Source organism: Chiloscyllium punctatum, chromosome 8 (assembly GCF_047496795.1).
Source record: "Chiloscyllium punctatum isolate Juve2018m chromosome 8, sChiPun1.3, whole genome shotgun sequence".
Lineage (NCBI taxonomy): Eukaryota > Metazoa > Chordata > Chondrichthyes > Orectolobiformes > Hemiscylliidae > Chiloscyllium > Chiloscyllium punctatum.
In genome coordinates this window covers 89,339,389-89,352,201 of record NC_092746.1, presented here as the reverse complement: position 1 = coordinate 89,352,201, position 12,813 = coordinate 89,339,389, and the positions used below count along the sequence as shown (strand labels likewise).

The window sequence follows — 12,813 nt, the reverse complement described above, 5'->3', positions numbered from 1 at the left end:
CAGACCTTTCATCCAACTCCTCTATGCTGGCCAGATATCCTAACCTAATCTAGTCCCACTTACCAGCACCCAGCCCATATCCCTATAAACCCTTCCTATTCATGCACCCATCCAGATGCCTTTTAAATGTTGCAATTGTTCTAGCCTCCACCACTTCCTCTGGCAACTCATTCCATATACGTACCACCCCCTGCATGAAAAACTTGCCCCTTAGGTCTCTTTTATATCTTTCCCCTCTCACCCTAAACCTATATCCTCTAGTTCTGGACTCCCCTACCCCAGGGAAAAGACCTTGTCTATTTATCAATGCCCCTCATGATTTTATAAGCCTCTTTAAGGTCACCCCTCAGCCTCCGATGCTCCAGGGAAAATAGCCCCAGCCTACTCAGCCTCTCCCTGTAGCTCAAATCCTCCAACCCTGGCAATTTCCAATCCTTGTAAATCTTTTCTGAACCTTTTCAAGTTTCACAGCATCCTTCTAATAGGAAGGAGACCAGAATTGCATGCAGTATTCCAACAGTGGCCTAACCAATGTCCTGTACAGCCACAACATGACCTCCCAACCTCTCTATTCAGTGCTTTGACCAGTAAAGGAAAGCATACCAAACACTTTCTTCACTATCCTATCCACCTGCGATTCTACTTTCAAGGAGCTATGAACCTGCACTCCAAGGTCTCTTTGTTCAGCAACACACCCAAGGACCTTACCATTACCTTACCAACACACTTCCGAAGGAGTGTAGCGATTGTAGAGATTCCATGAGAAGTATTCAAACACCCTCTGAATACCTGAGGCTTCACACACATATTGCCTCCTTGTTCCCTGATGGACCCCAATCATTCCCCAGTTAACCTTTTCCCTCTAATGTATTTATAAAATATCTTAGGAATCTTGCCAATCTTTTCTCATGTTCCCTTTTTGCTAGTCTAATTGCTTTCTTAAGTTCCCTCTTACATTTCCTATATTCCTCCACAGTGGGAGCTGAACTGTGCCCTTTGGACTTGCTCAAGCCTTTCTCTTCTTCCTCATTCAGTCCTGAACTGTCCTAGACAGAATGAGGAAATGTCATGGCTGTGACATTGATTTATCTTCAAAAAGCTGTTTCCCGTCAGTTTTGGTAATTGCAACTCAGATTAGTAAGATTGGCTATTCCCTAACTGAGAACATATTCTCCTGATATCGCTCTGATTTTCCACAATTCTAAATCTGGATGATTTATGTTCATTACCAGAAAAATGTTATTTTACTGATAGTCCTTTCACTTCCTCAGCTTCATTCCTAGTCCGAAGTCCAGAACTGCTTCTTTTGTTGAATTCACTACATACTGGCACTGAAAACATTTTCAGTGCATTTTTAAGGAGTCTGTAACCTCCATGTTTTGTAGAATAAATTTTTCCTAGTTGGTATTAGGGCAGATCAATCTCCTGCATAATTTATTTTATGCTCTCAGCACTCTGGTCAAAAATTCAGAGGTAAGATTCAAATGACAATGCTGAGTTAAAAAATAAACATGATAAATTTTGCTTTATTTAGAAATAGATTCCTGATTCTTGCAATACTGCCCCTTGCTGCATATTTAACAGCTGCATTAAGATTCCATCCAAAGCCCATATCCTGTACTGGAAAAAGGCACATTCCTCATGAAAGGCTTATGCCTGAAACGTCAACTCTCCTGCTCTTCAGATGCTGCCTGACCTGCTGTGCTTTGCCAGTGCCATATCTTTCAACTCTAACTCTCCAGCATCTGCGGTTCTCACTTTCTCCTGAATAGCACAAGGGGTGGAGCCAAAGGTAGCAACTTGTTACTCCTTAAATTCAGGTAATTGGAAGGGGGATGAGAAATTGAAGGTGAAGAAATTGATTTTTGGCACCATGCAGTAAACTGTTTAAGAACATATGCTTGATAGAAATGTTAAGAAAGTGGTGGGATTGAATTCAATGCTCTCACCATGGAGCTCAGCTTGGAGGTGACATGTGCTACATAACAGAGCAAGAAAATGTGGGGGCAAACACACATTTGCCTGTCCATTTTTATCTGATTAAGTACAGGTCTGAATGGGCCAAGGTCAGCTTTTGTGTCTGAAGGCACATAGCAGTGCCAAATTGTGCAATACAAGGCAGACCACTAATATTCATGAGATCCTTTGGGTTGTATACTGCAGATCCATCCAGGCAGGTCAAGGCTGTAGAAACAGATTTTGAGAGGCCCAGTGGTGTGTTTGATGATGGTGCTACCCTGATTTTTGGAACTGTATTGTCTGTTTAGGATGTCTGCCAGTACCTGAGAGCCCCCATCAGAATTACCTCTAAATCTTCCTCCTCTTCACCTAAAAAAGCAAGGGGAATGGAAATTTGTCATTTTCAATACCTAATAAATGCTCATCTTTAGGACATCTATTTTGCATGTGAACATTTGTCTATCAGTTAGCCATGACCAAACATTTAGAGCCTACAATATTGTTACATAGCGCTGAGTATATCTACAACTGTTCATGATTTGATGCCGTTGTTGGACTGGGATATACAAAGTTAAAAATCACACAACACCAGGTTATAGTCCAATAGGTTTAATTGGAAGCACTAGCTTTCAGAGCGCTGCTCCTTCATCAGGTGACAACCACCGGATGAAGGTGTAGCTTTCCGAAAGCTAGTGCTTCCACTTAAACCTGTTGGACTATAAACTGGTGTTATGTGATTTTTTTAACTTTGTACAACTGTTCCATTATTCTTGTTGATAGTAATCTTGGACAATCTCCTTTACAATGCTTTGGAGGGAAGCCCAGCTTAGTTTACATGTGAGCTCATCTCACACAGACTGTCCAATGGAAACTAGGCACTAACATGAATATTCAAAAGAGACTGAACACAAACACACTTAATTTTTCCATGTTCCTAACTCTCCTGTAACAAGCAATCCATACCAAACATGAGGCATGCTAGTTTTTTTACTAAGTTAGTCACAAGAAATGATGAGGCACACATGAATAAAGTGAAATGCAATACAATATGCAAAATGATCATGTAACAAATTGAACTTTTTAACACACTATGCTGCCTTTGTGCTGTCATAAAATTTTGTTTCCTCTTGTGCTCTCTATGCCTTGTTGCAAACCTGATATCAGCTGCTAAGAAAAAGACAGTCTACTCAGTGCACTGCCCTGATATCTTTGATGACTGTGCTATGCATCCTCCAGAGGTTCAAAGCCTTGAGGGTTCTAGCCTACTGGGAGTCTCCTGCACTAATTCAGGGGCATCCTCATCTTCACTAGTTGGAGCTGTTGGGGTCAGAGGTATTGGGGATAAGGAAAATGTACTTGCCCTAGGATGTCCTGAGAGGAAGCATCTAGGAGGGCAGGCACATGCTTCTCTTGCATCTGGGTAAATGACACTTTACTGACTTCGTGAGGGGAGCAAGCACTTTAAGACATCCCTGGTGCCTCACACCCCATTTTTCTCTAGACAGTACAAGGCTGTGTGAAGGAATGTAAGTCAGAGTGTGTATGAGTCGTGCATTGGACCTGGCTTTTTATGCTAGTTGTTAATCTCTCCATTGAGAAATCCATAAATTCATATGCCCGTGACATGGCAAAATCCATGGCCTACATGGACTCATTCATAACCCATACAAAACTATGCATAACCTCAAGCTTCCCCATCATATGTTCTCCTTTTGCTGCATGTCCTTGGCCTGGTCTCCAAAAGTCCTTTGTTATTAGATTAGATTACTTACAGTGTGGAAACAGTCCCTTCGGCCCAACAAGTCCACACCGCCCCGCCGAAGCGCAACTCACCCATACCCCTAACCTAACACTACAGGCAATTTAGCATGGCCAATTCACCTGACCTGCACATCTTTGGAGTGTGGGAGGAAACCGGAGCACCCGGAGGAAACCCACGCAGACACGGGGAGAATGTGCAAACTCCACACAGAGAGTCGCCTGAGGCGGGAATTGAACCCGGGTCTCTGGCGCTGTGAGGCAGCAGTGCTAACCACTGTGCCACCGTGCCGTCCAAATGAGGTCCTCATTAGTAGCTACTATGGCGTGTTTGCAATGTGCTCATTTGGTTATGCCTCTGTTTCTAAATGTAACCCACTCACAATCTCTGTGGGTGAGTCAGCATAATGTTTTCAGAAAAAGTAAACACCACTCCATTCTCTGGATCATTAATGTCATTGTCCTCAGAGATGGAATCTTTGGCTCCTTTCATGGCTGTGACTCAACCGGGGGGGGGAGGGGGGGCGTGAAGTGAAGTCCTGTGTGGAAAGCAACAAAACAATATACTAAGGATCAGCAAGATCTGAGAGTGCATTAAATTTCCTTATATGCCTCCTGCGTGTCCATTTTCCAGCACCAATTTGGATTCAATATAAGAACCAGGAGCAGGAGTAGGCCATTTGGCCCTCCAAGCCCACTCCACCATTCACTAAGATCATGGCTGACCTTTTCTTGGCCTAGCTGCACTTATCCACCCTCTCACCATAACACTTAATTCCTTTACTGTTCAAAAATTATCTATCTTAGCTTTAAAAACATTCAATGAGAAAGCCTCAACTACTTCAATAGGCAGGGAATTCCATAGATTCACATCCCTTTGGTGAAGAATTTCCTCCTCAATTCAGTCCTAAAACTGCTCCCCCTAATTTTAAGGCTTTGTCCCTTTGTTCTAGTTTCACCTGCTGGTGGAAAGATCCTCCCTGCTTCTATCTTATCTATTCATTTCATAATTTTATAAATTTCTATAATATCCCCCTCATTCTTTTAAATCCCTATGAATATAATCCTTGTCTACTCAGTCTCTCCTCATAAGCCAATCCTCTCAACTCCAGAATCAACCTAGTGATTGCACTCTGTCCAGTGCCAGTACATTCTTTCCTAAATAAGGAGACCAAATCTGCATGCAGTACTCCAGGTGTGGCCTCAGCTGCACCCTATACAGCTATCACATAACCTCCCTGCTTTTAAACTTAATCCCTCTAGAAATGATGGACAAAATTTCATTTGCCTTCTTAATTGTCTGTTGTACTTAAAAACAAACCTTCTGCGATTCATGCACAAGGACAACCAGGTCCATCTGCACAGCAGCATGCTGCAATTTTCTACAGTTCAAATAATAGTCCTTTTTCTGTTTTTCCTCCCAAAATGGATCACTTCACTTTTATTAACATTGTACTCCATCTTCCAGACCTTTGCCCACTCACTTAAATGACCTATATCTCTCTGCAAACTTGAGTCCTCTGCACACGTTGCTCTACCATTCATTTTAGCGTCATTTGCAAACTTTGACACACTAATTCAAATCATCAGTGTAAATTGTAAACAATTGAAGTCCCAACACTGAAGCGCACAACTAGTCACTGATTGCCAAGTAGAAAAGCATTCATTTATCCCAGTGTTTGCTTCCTGTTAGTTAACCAATCCTCAATCCATGCTAATACATTGCCTTAATAACAAAGCTTTACTTCTGACTGACCACACTCACCATCTATGGTTGCTTGATCACCCCTTTTTACTATAAAATGTATCTCCTCTTCCTCTGTACAGCTAAGTAGTTTCATTTCAGGTGCTAGACTACTGTTCCTGGATTTGTCCCGCCTTTGTGCTCCGATTGTCCTGAATGAAAACATGTCGATTTAATAATGTGTTGCATGATAGTTAGCCTGTTTGTTTAAATGCAGCTGCACTAACTCTATGCACTCAGAGAAGCCAAACCACCATGCACTTTGACCTTAATTGCCAAGTAATACTGAAGCTGCGGGGAGGGTGTAAGGATGATTTAGGGTTGCAGGAAGAAATGGGACAGATTTGTTTCTTGGAACTAGTGACAAAGCCCCATAAAATTAGAACTCTAATCCATACAAAACCCTTGAGCTACGTATTTGGCTTTTTCATCATTATGTTGCTCCCTACTCTTGAAGGTACCTTGGAAAATAATTTAGAAATCACTGCCCATTTATACCACATTTTAACATTGAATTGCTTTGGCTATTATTTTGTTTGCCATCTCAAGCCAAGTGAATTCCTCTGCATTTGACCTTAATTAGAATATCAAATATAGGAGTAGAAGCAGTCCATTCAGTCCATCAAGTCTGTTCCACTATTCAGTGAGATCATGACTGATAATCCTCAACTCCACTTTCTTGTCTTTTCCCCAAACCCTTGATTAAAAATCTAATTTGCGGTCTTGAATACATTTAATGACACAACTTCCACAGCCATCTGCAGTAAAGATTCACTATCCCCTGAAAGAAGAAACTCTTCATGTATTAAATGGACGAGCCCTTACTCTGATATAACGTCCTCTGGGCCTAGTCTCTTCCACAAGGGGAACAAACATCTGCACCTGTTCTGTCAGGCCCCCAAGAATCTTGTATATTTTAATAACTTCTCCCCTAATTTTTTCTAAATTCCAATGACTATAAATCAACTTGCTCAATATTTCCTTATAAGAAAATGCCTCCATACCCAACATAATGAGTCCTCTTTGGATTTCCTCTGATGCCAGTAAATGTTTCCTTAGATAAAACGGTCCACAGTATTCAAGGTTTTTTTTATTAATTCACGGAATATAAGCATTGCTGGCTAAGTGGCACTTATTGCCTGTTCCTATTTGCCCTTGAGAAGGTAGTGATGACCTGCCTTCTTGAATTGTTGCAGTCCAAATTCTGTAGGCCCACAATGCCATTAAAAAGTGAGTTTCAGAATTTTGACTCAGTGACAGTGAAGGAATGGCAATATATTTCCAAGTCAGTATGGTGAGTGGCTTGGAAAGAAACTTGCAGGTGGTGATGTATTTGTTCTGTGAGGAGCAAGTGCTCAAAGGTTTAGAAGATGCTGTCCCAGGATCTTTGGTAAATTTTTGAGGTGCATTTTGTACTTAGTACTCATTTCTGCTCCTGATCACTGGTGGTAGAGAGAGTGGATATTTGTGGATGTGGTCGCAATAAAGCGGGCTGCTTTGTCCTGGGTGGTGTCAAGCTTCTGGAGTGTTGTTGGAGCTCCATCCTTCCAGGCAAGTGGGGAGTATACCATCACATCTATGCCTTGGAGACGGTGGATGGGGTTTGCAGAGTCAGCAGGTGAGTTACTCACTGCAGTATTCCTAGGCTCTTGACATGCTCTTGTAGCCATTGTGTTTTTGTGGTGATTCCAGCTGAGTTTCTGGTCAGTGGTAACTCACAGCATGAAGGCGTGCTAATGAAACTGGAATCAATGGCAATCTGGGGACAAGCACAGGAAAATGGTGTGTTTGTTGGAGGTCAGTCATCTCAGCTCCAGGATATCTCCAAAGGAGTTCCTCAGGGTACTGTCCTTGGCCTAACCATCTTCAGCTGTTTTATCAATGACCTTCCCTCCATCATGAGGTTAGAAGTACAGATGTTGATGGTGGAGAATTCAATAATGATAATGCCCTTGAATATGAAGGGGCAGTGGTTAGATTGTCACTTATTGGAGATGGTCTTTGCCTGAAATTTGTGCGACATGAATGTTGCTTGCTGTTTTTCAGTCCAGGCCTGGATATTGTTCAAGTCCTGTTGCATTTGGTCATGGACTGGTTCAGTATCTGAGTGGTAGTGAATGGTGCTGATCATTGTACAACATTGGCAAACACCCCACTTCTGCAATGTTGTCAATGCCCAAAGCCTTTTCAGTAACCAGTGCCTTCAACTGTTTCTTGATGTCATGTGGAGTGAATCAAATTGGCTGAAGACTGGCATCTGCAATACTGGAGGAACTGTGTTGTCTGACTATTGCCTGTATAGTTTTAGCTAGATTCTTCTATTTGTATATTCCATTCCCTTTGAAATAAAGGCTAACACTCAATTTGTCTTAAAATTAAAATAAAAATTGTTGATGGTGCAGATCTGAAACAAACAAAATTAGAATTAGTTGGAGAAACATAGGAGGTGTAGTAGCATATGTGGAGAGAAACCAGAGTTAACGTTTTGAGTCCACTGCCCTTTCACTTTCTTAATAGGAAGGGACTGGACAAGGCAAGAAAAAAAATCGCATCAAGGTAGGAAGAAATAAATTCCATGGAGCAGGAATAAGCAGAAATAATGGATCGAGAAAAGCACAGCAGGTCAGACAGCATCCGAGGAGCTGAAAAAATCAATACTTCAGGCAAAAGGTCTTCATCAGGAATGCCCTTCATTGGACTTTTGCCCGATACATAGATTTTCTTGCTCCTGGGATGCTGTCTGACCTGCTGTGTTTTCTAGCACCACTCTAATCTTGCCTGTAATCCCCAGCATCTGCATTACCCACTTCCATTTAAAAATAACAGATCTGCCTGGGCTGTTCTTTTGTGGATTTTGGGAAGAAGGTAGAAGCAGGCTGAATAGGGCAGCGGATGCAGGACTATGGGAGGCTGCAAATAATTGTGGCCCCAGAAGTTATTTCTTTGGCACTCCATTGGTTACAGGTTGTTGTCCTAACTCAACTTTACATTAGTTAGTCAATCCTCTATCCATGCTAATCAACTTCATGGGCTCATATTTTACTAGGTAGCCTCATATCTGGTACCTCACCAAATGCCTTTTGTAAATGAAAATATATTACAACTACTGGTTCCCTTTTATCTATCCTGTTTAGTTACATATTCAAAGAACTCTAATAAATCTTTCAGGCATAATTGCCCCTTTTAAGGTAATGATGACTCTGTTTGATTAAAGTATGTATTTCTAAATATCTACTATTGCATCCTTTATAACAGCTTCAACATTTTCCGAATGTCACGTTAAGCTAAATGGCCTTTTTGACTAATTTATAGTCTCCCTCCCTCTTGAACACGAGTGTTTCATTGGCAGTTTTGTACTCCTCAAAATCTAAGTATCCTGGGAGGATTACTACCAGTGTATCCACTTTCTCAGTTGCTACTTTCTTTAAAATCCAAGGATGACCTGGAAATGTACCAGTCTTTAGCCTCATTAATTTCCTAATTTTTTTTCTAGTTGTGGTAATTATGTTTATTTCTACCCTGACCTTGATTATTTAGTATTTTTGTGTGCTATTAGTGTTCTCTACCATGAAGAATGATATAAAGTACATATTCAAATCCTCAGCTATTTCTTGGTTTCCCATGATTATTTCCGCGGCCTGTGTTCACTTTTGATTATGTCTTCCTTTTCATTTATTTCAATAAACTCTTTACTTTTGTGTATTATATTACTTGATAGTTGCTCTCAGTCTGTTTTCTTCCTTTTTTGATTATCTTTTGTTGGCTTTTAAAGCTTTCACAGTCTTCAGGCTTATCACCAATCTTTGCCACATTATATGTTTTAATTTGATACTATCCTTGGTTAATCATGGTTGGCTTATCCCCTTTCTTAAATCCTCTTCCTCACTGGGATATATCTTTGCTGTGAATCATGAACTATTTTCTTAAACATCTGCTGTTGTTCTGCAACCGTATTTTCTGCAAAATCACTTTCCCAGTCCATTCCAGCTAAATCTCCCCTCAGCCCTATGTAATTACCCTTATTTAAGTTTAACACAGTTGTTTCTAACCCAAATTTCTTACTCTCAAACTGATTGCTAAATTCTACTCTGTTATAGTTACTTTACCAGAGGGGAACTTTGAAGTTATTTATTAAAACTGTCTTATTACACATAGCCAGATCCAAATTAATCTGATCCCTGATTAGATTCACTACATATTATTCTTGGAGTCTGTCCCAAATAAACTTGTTGAATTCTTCTTCATGGTTATCTTTTCCAGTTTGGCTTTTCTCAATCTACGTGAAGATTAATGTCACCACCATGATTGTTCTGCCCTTTTTAATGTCTTAATTTTGTCCTAATTGATTTTCTGCCCTGTTGTTGCCAGTCCTCTCGGCTACTCGCACAAGTATCTTTTTGCATTTGTTACTTCTTCCCTCTGCCTATATGGATCCTACATCATCTGATCATATTCCTTGCTATCATACTTATTCCATCCTGCACTACCAAGGCTACCTCATGACCTTTTCCTTCTTGGCTGGCCTCTCAATACTCTGAATACTTCGTTCCCTGCTTTGATCTGCTTGTAACCATGTTACTGTAATGACTGTAAGATCTTACCCATTGAGTTCTATTGGTACCATTAATTCATTTACTTTGTTCTGAACACCATGTGCAATTAAATAAAGCACTATTAAGTTTACCTTATTACCATCATCCCCACATTCCACCCACCCACCCCCTCGGCCCACCTTCACCTTTAACCCTAGTTGTTGCTTTTTTTTATATTTGTACACTTTAACCCTTCTTATCCAATGTTTGGTATCATTATCAAAATAGTTGCTGTACAGTGCCACCATATTATTTTGCTTTGTAAGCCTACATATTTCCTCCTAGAAACCCTCAGTCCTCTGTAGAGTTATTAGTTTAAAGCCCTCAGTATAGCCCTACTGATTGTATTCACCCAGACACTAATTGCTTGAAATTTCCATATATTGCTGTTATCTACATATTGGAATAATGTTGTTCTCCAAATTCCATATTGTGGATCCATTACCTCCTGACTAATGAGCTTGAGTTTCCATTTTTTTCTAATTTTTCATGAACACTTGTCATGCATAATAGTACTTCAGAGAAGGAATGATTTAATCACTTGCCAAATTCTCATAACATTTCACACTGCTTATATATTTCAATTGTTCTTGACACTTCAGAAACAGTAAAAAAGCTCCAAGGTCTTCTAAATTCCATCTATAAAGATTGGATTTAATATTGTCTTGAACTCATTAATAAATGTTTCTTCATTGATTTCTCAGCCAAGTTACAGGTTGGCCATTCGAACAGAAAATATGGTGAAGAATCTGGTAAGAAATCTGAGCAGTGAAAGTGAGGAGCTTCAGATGCATTGTGCTCGTGCCATTTTCAAGGTACACATACAAGACTACTCTTTAGTTTTCTGACTTTTACAATATATTTTCCTAATAATATTTCAAACTTTATTTATATAAAGCTGATTTTTGAAAATGGCTTACTGTTATTTTCCAAACACTAGCGACAATAGGCACAGAATAGAAATGGCATTGGGACATCTGTGCAGGGGGCAAATACAGGGAAATTCATTTAAAATTTAAAGCAGCTCCTTCCCTCACTGGCCATTACCCAGTGTAATGCTCCTAATACACAGTTCTGCTCTTCCAGATGTCCTTGCATTGGACTTGCTTGGCATGGAACCTCAATGCAATATTATTGACATTCAAAATCTTCTGATTCAAACTGAAAATAAAAACTTTCAAAACACTTAATGTCAATACCTGGTCTGGAAGATTTGAGTTATCAGGAAAGGCTGGATAGGCTGGGACTTTGTTCCCTGCAGTGTAGAAGTTGGAGAGGTAACCTTATCGAGGCCTGTAAAATCATGAGAGCCATAGATAAGTTAGATAGCCAACAGCTTTTCCTATAGTAAGGGAGTCTAAAACTAGAGGGCATAAGTTTAAGGCGAGAGAGAAAAAATACAAAAGATCCAGAAGGACAATTTTTTTACACAGAAGGTGGTGAGTATCTGCCAGATGTAGTGGTGAAAGTATTTTGTATTTTAAGAAAAATTTAGACATGGGTGAAATAGGTATGGAGGCAAATGGGAATAGTTTAATTGTGAAAATTGGGTGGCGTAGGTAAGTTGGACTGAGGGGCCTGATTCCATTCTGATTCTTTGACATCCTTCCTATTGTGCAGCAACCTGAATGGCAGACAATACTCCAAATGTGGCCTAACTAAAGTTTTATACAGTTGCAACGTGACTTGCTAACTTTTAAACTCAATGCTTGACTGATGAGGGCTAGCATGCCATACGTTGCCTTTACCATTTATCTACTTGTGTTGCCACTTCCAGGGAGCTATGGATTTTGACTTTAACATCCTCCAAAATTACCATATGCCTCTGTCCTCAAGTACTGGAGTGTTGCCAGCTTTTGATTGGCCAGCAGCTCTCTGAGGCAGGACTTTCTGTTCCTGAAGGATGAAAATCCCACTTCCAAACTATTAACAGCCAATTGACTATTAAAATACTCCCCTCAGACAGTTCCTCCTTGAATTTTTAGCCTGGAGCACTGTTGTGGGGAATTCGGCGCCTCATATAATTCAGTCTGTAATTTGAATATTTTCTGAGCATGAAATTATTTCCTGTTTGAGACTTGTGTGAAATAAAAAAAATTAATTCATTGGAATTGAATTTCCACTATTTAATTTTAGGATGAACAGATTAATGGCTTCATTAAAATAGTGCATGGAGGAATTTGATACAATATGTTAACCATTGCACTAAAAATAGAGAACAAAGTAACTTCAATCGCCAAACATTTTTAAAAACGTTCTCCGCAATACCTTTTTCAGGATGGGCAATAAATGCTGGCCTAACCAGTGAAACCCACGTTTCATGAGCAAATAAAAAAATGAATTGCACCTTGTCCCCACTGAAGTGCTCATATTCTTCTTCTTCATAAATCCTTACTGAGGCAAAAAAAATTTTACTTATGTTTTAACAGAGAAATTGCACGAGGTATTGAATGAGTTTTGGGTATTGTTCTGTTTGATTTTGTATTCTTCATACAATTTTGTGCTTTCCATTCATAGTGTGCAGAGGATGAGGAAACACGTAATCTTGTAAGAACTCATTTTGGATTGGGACCACTAGTCAAGCTTGTCAGCAAGTCTGATAACAAGCAATTATTAGCAGCAGCCACGGGAGCTGTCTGGAAATGTGCCATCAGCATGGAGAATGTAGAAAGGTATTGATTAAAAATGTATGAGGAGCTTCAATTCCAGAATGAATCTGTTTCAAACAGATAAATACATTAACTTTAGAATTATCAGTTA

The 12,813-nt window shown here is 40.0% G+C and overlaps 1 protein-coding gene across 2 annotated transcripts in view; it reads left to right on the top strand.

Annotated features, from left to right (window-relative positions):
* Positions 1-12,813, top strand: part of odad2 (outer dynein arm docking complex subunit 2) — a 390,232-nt gene that overhangs the window by 203,007 nt on the left and 174,412 nt on the right. For both annotated transcript variants that reach the window (XM_072576026.1, XM_072576027.1), the window contains exons 14-15: positions 10,758-10,868; positions 12,571-12,725. In XM_072576026.1, the coding sequence (XP_072432127.1) occupies positions 10,758-10,868; positions 12,571-12,725 (266 nt within the window). The remainder of the gene's footprint in view (positions 1-10,757; positions 10,869-12,570; positions 12,726-12,813) is intronic.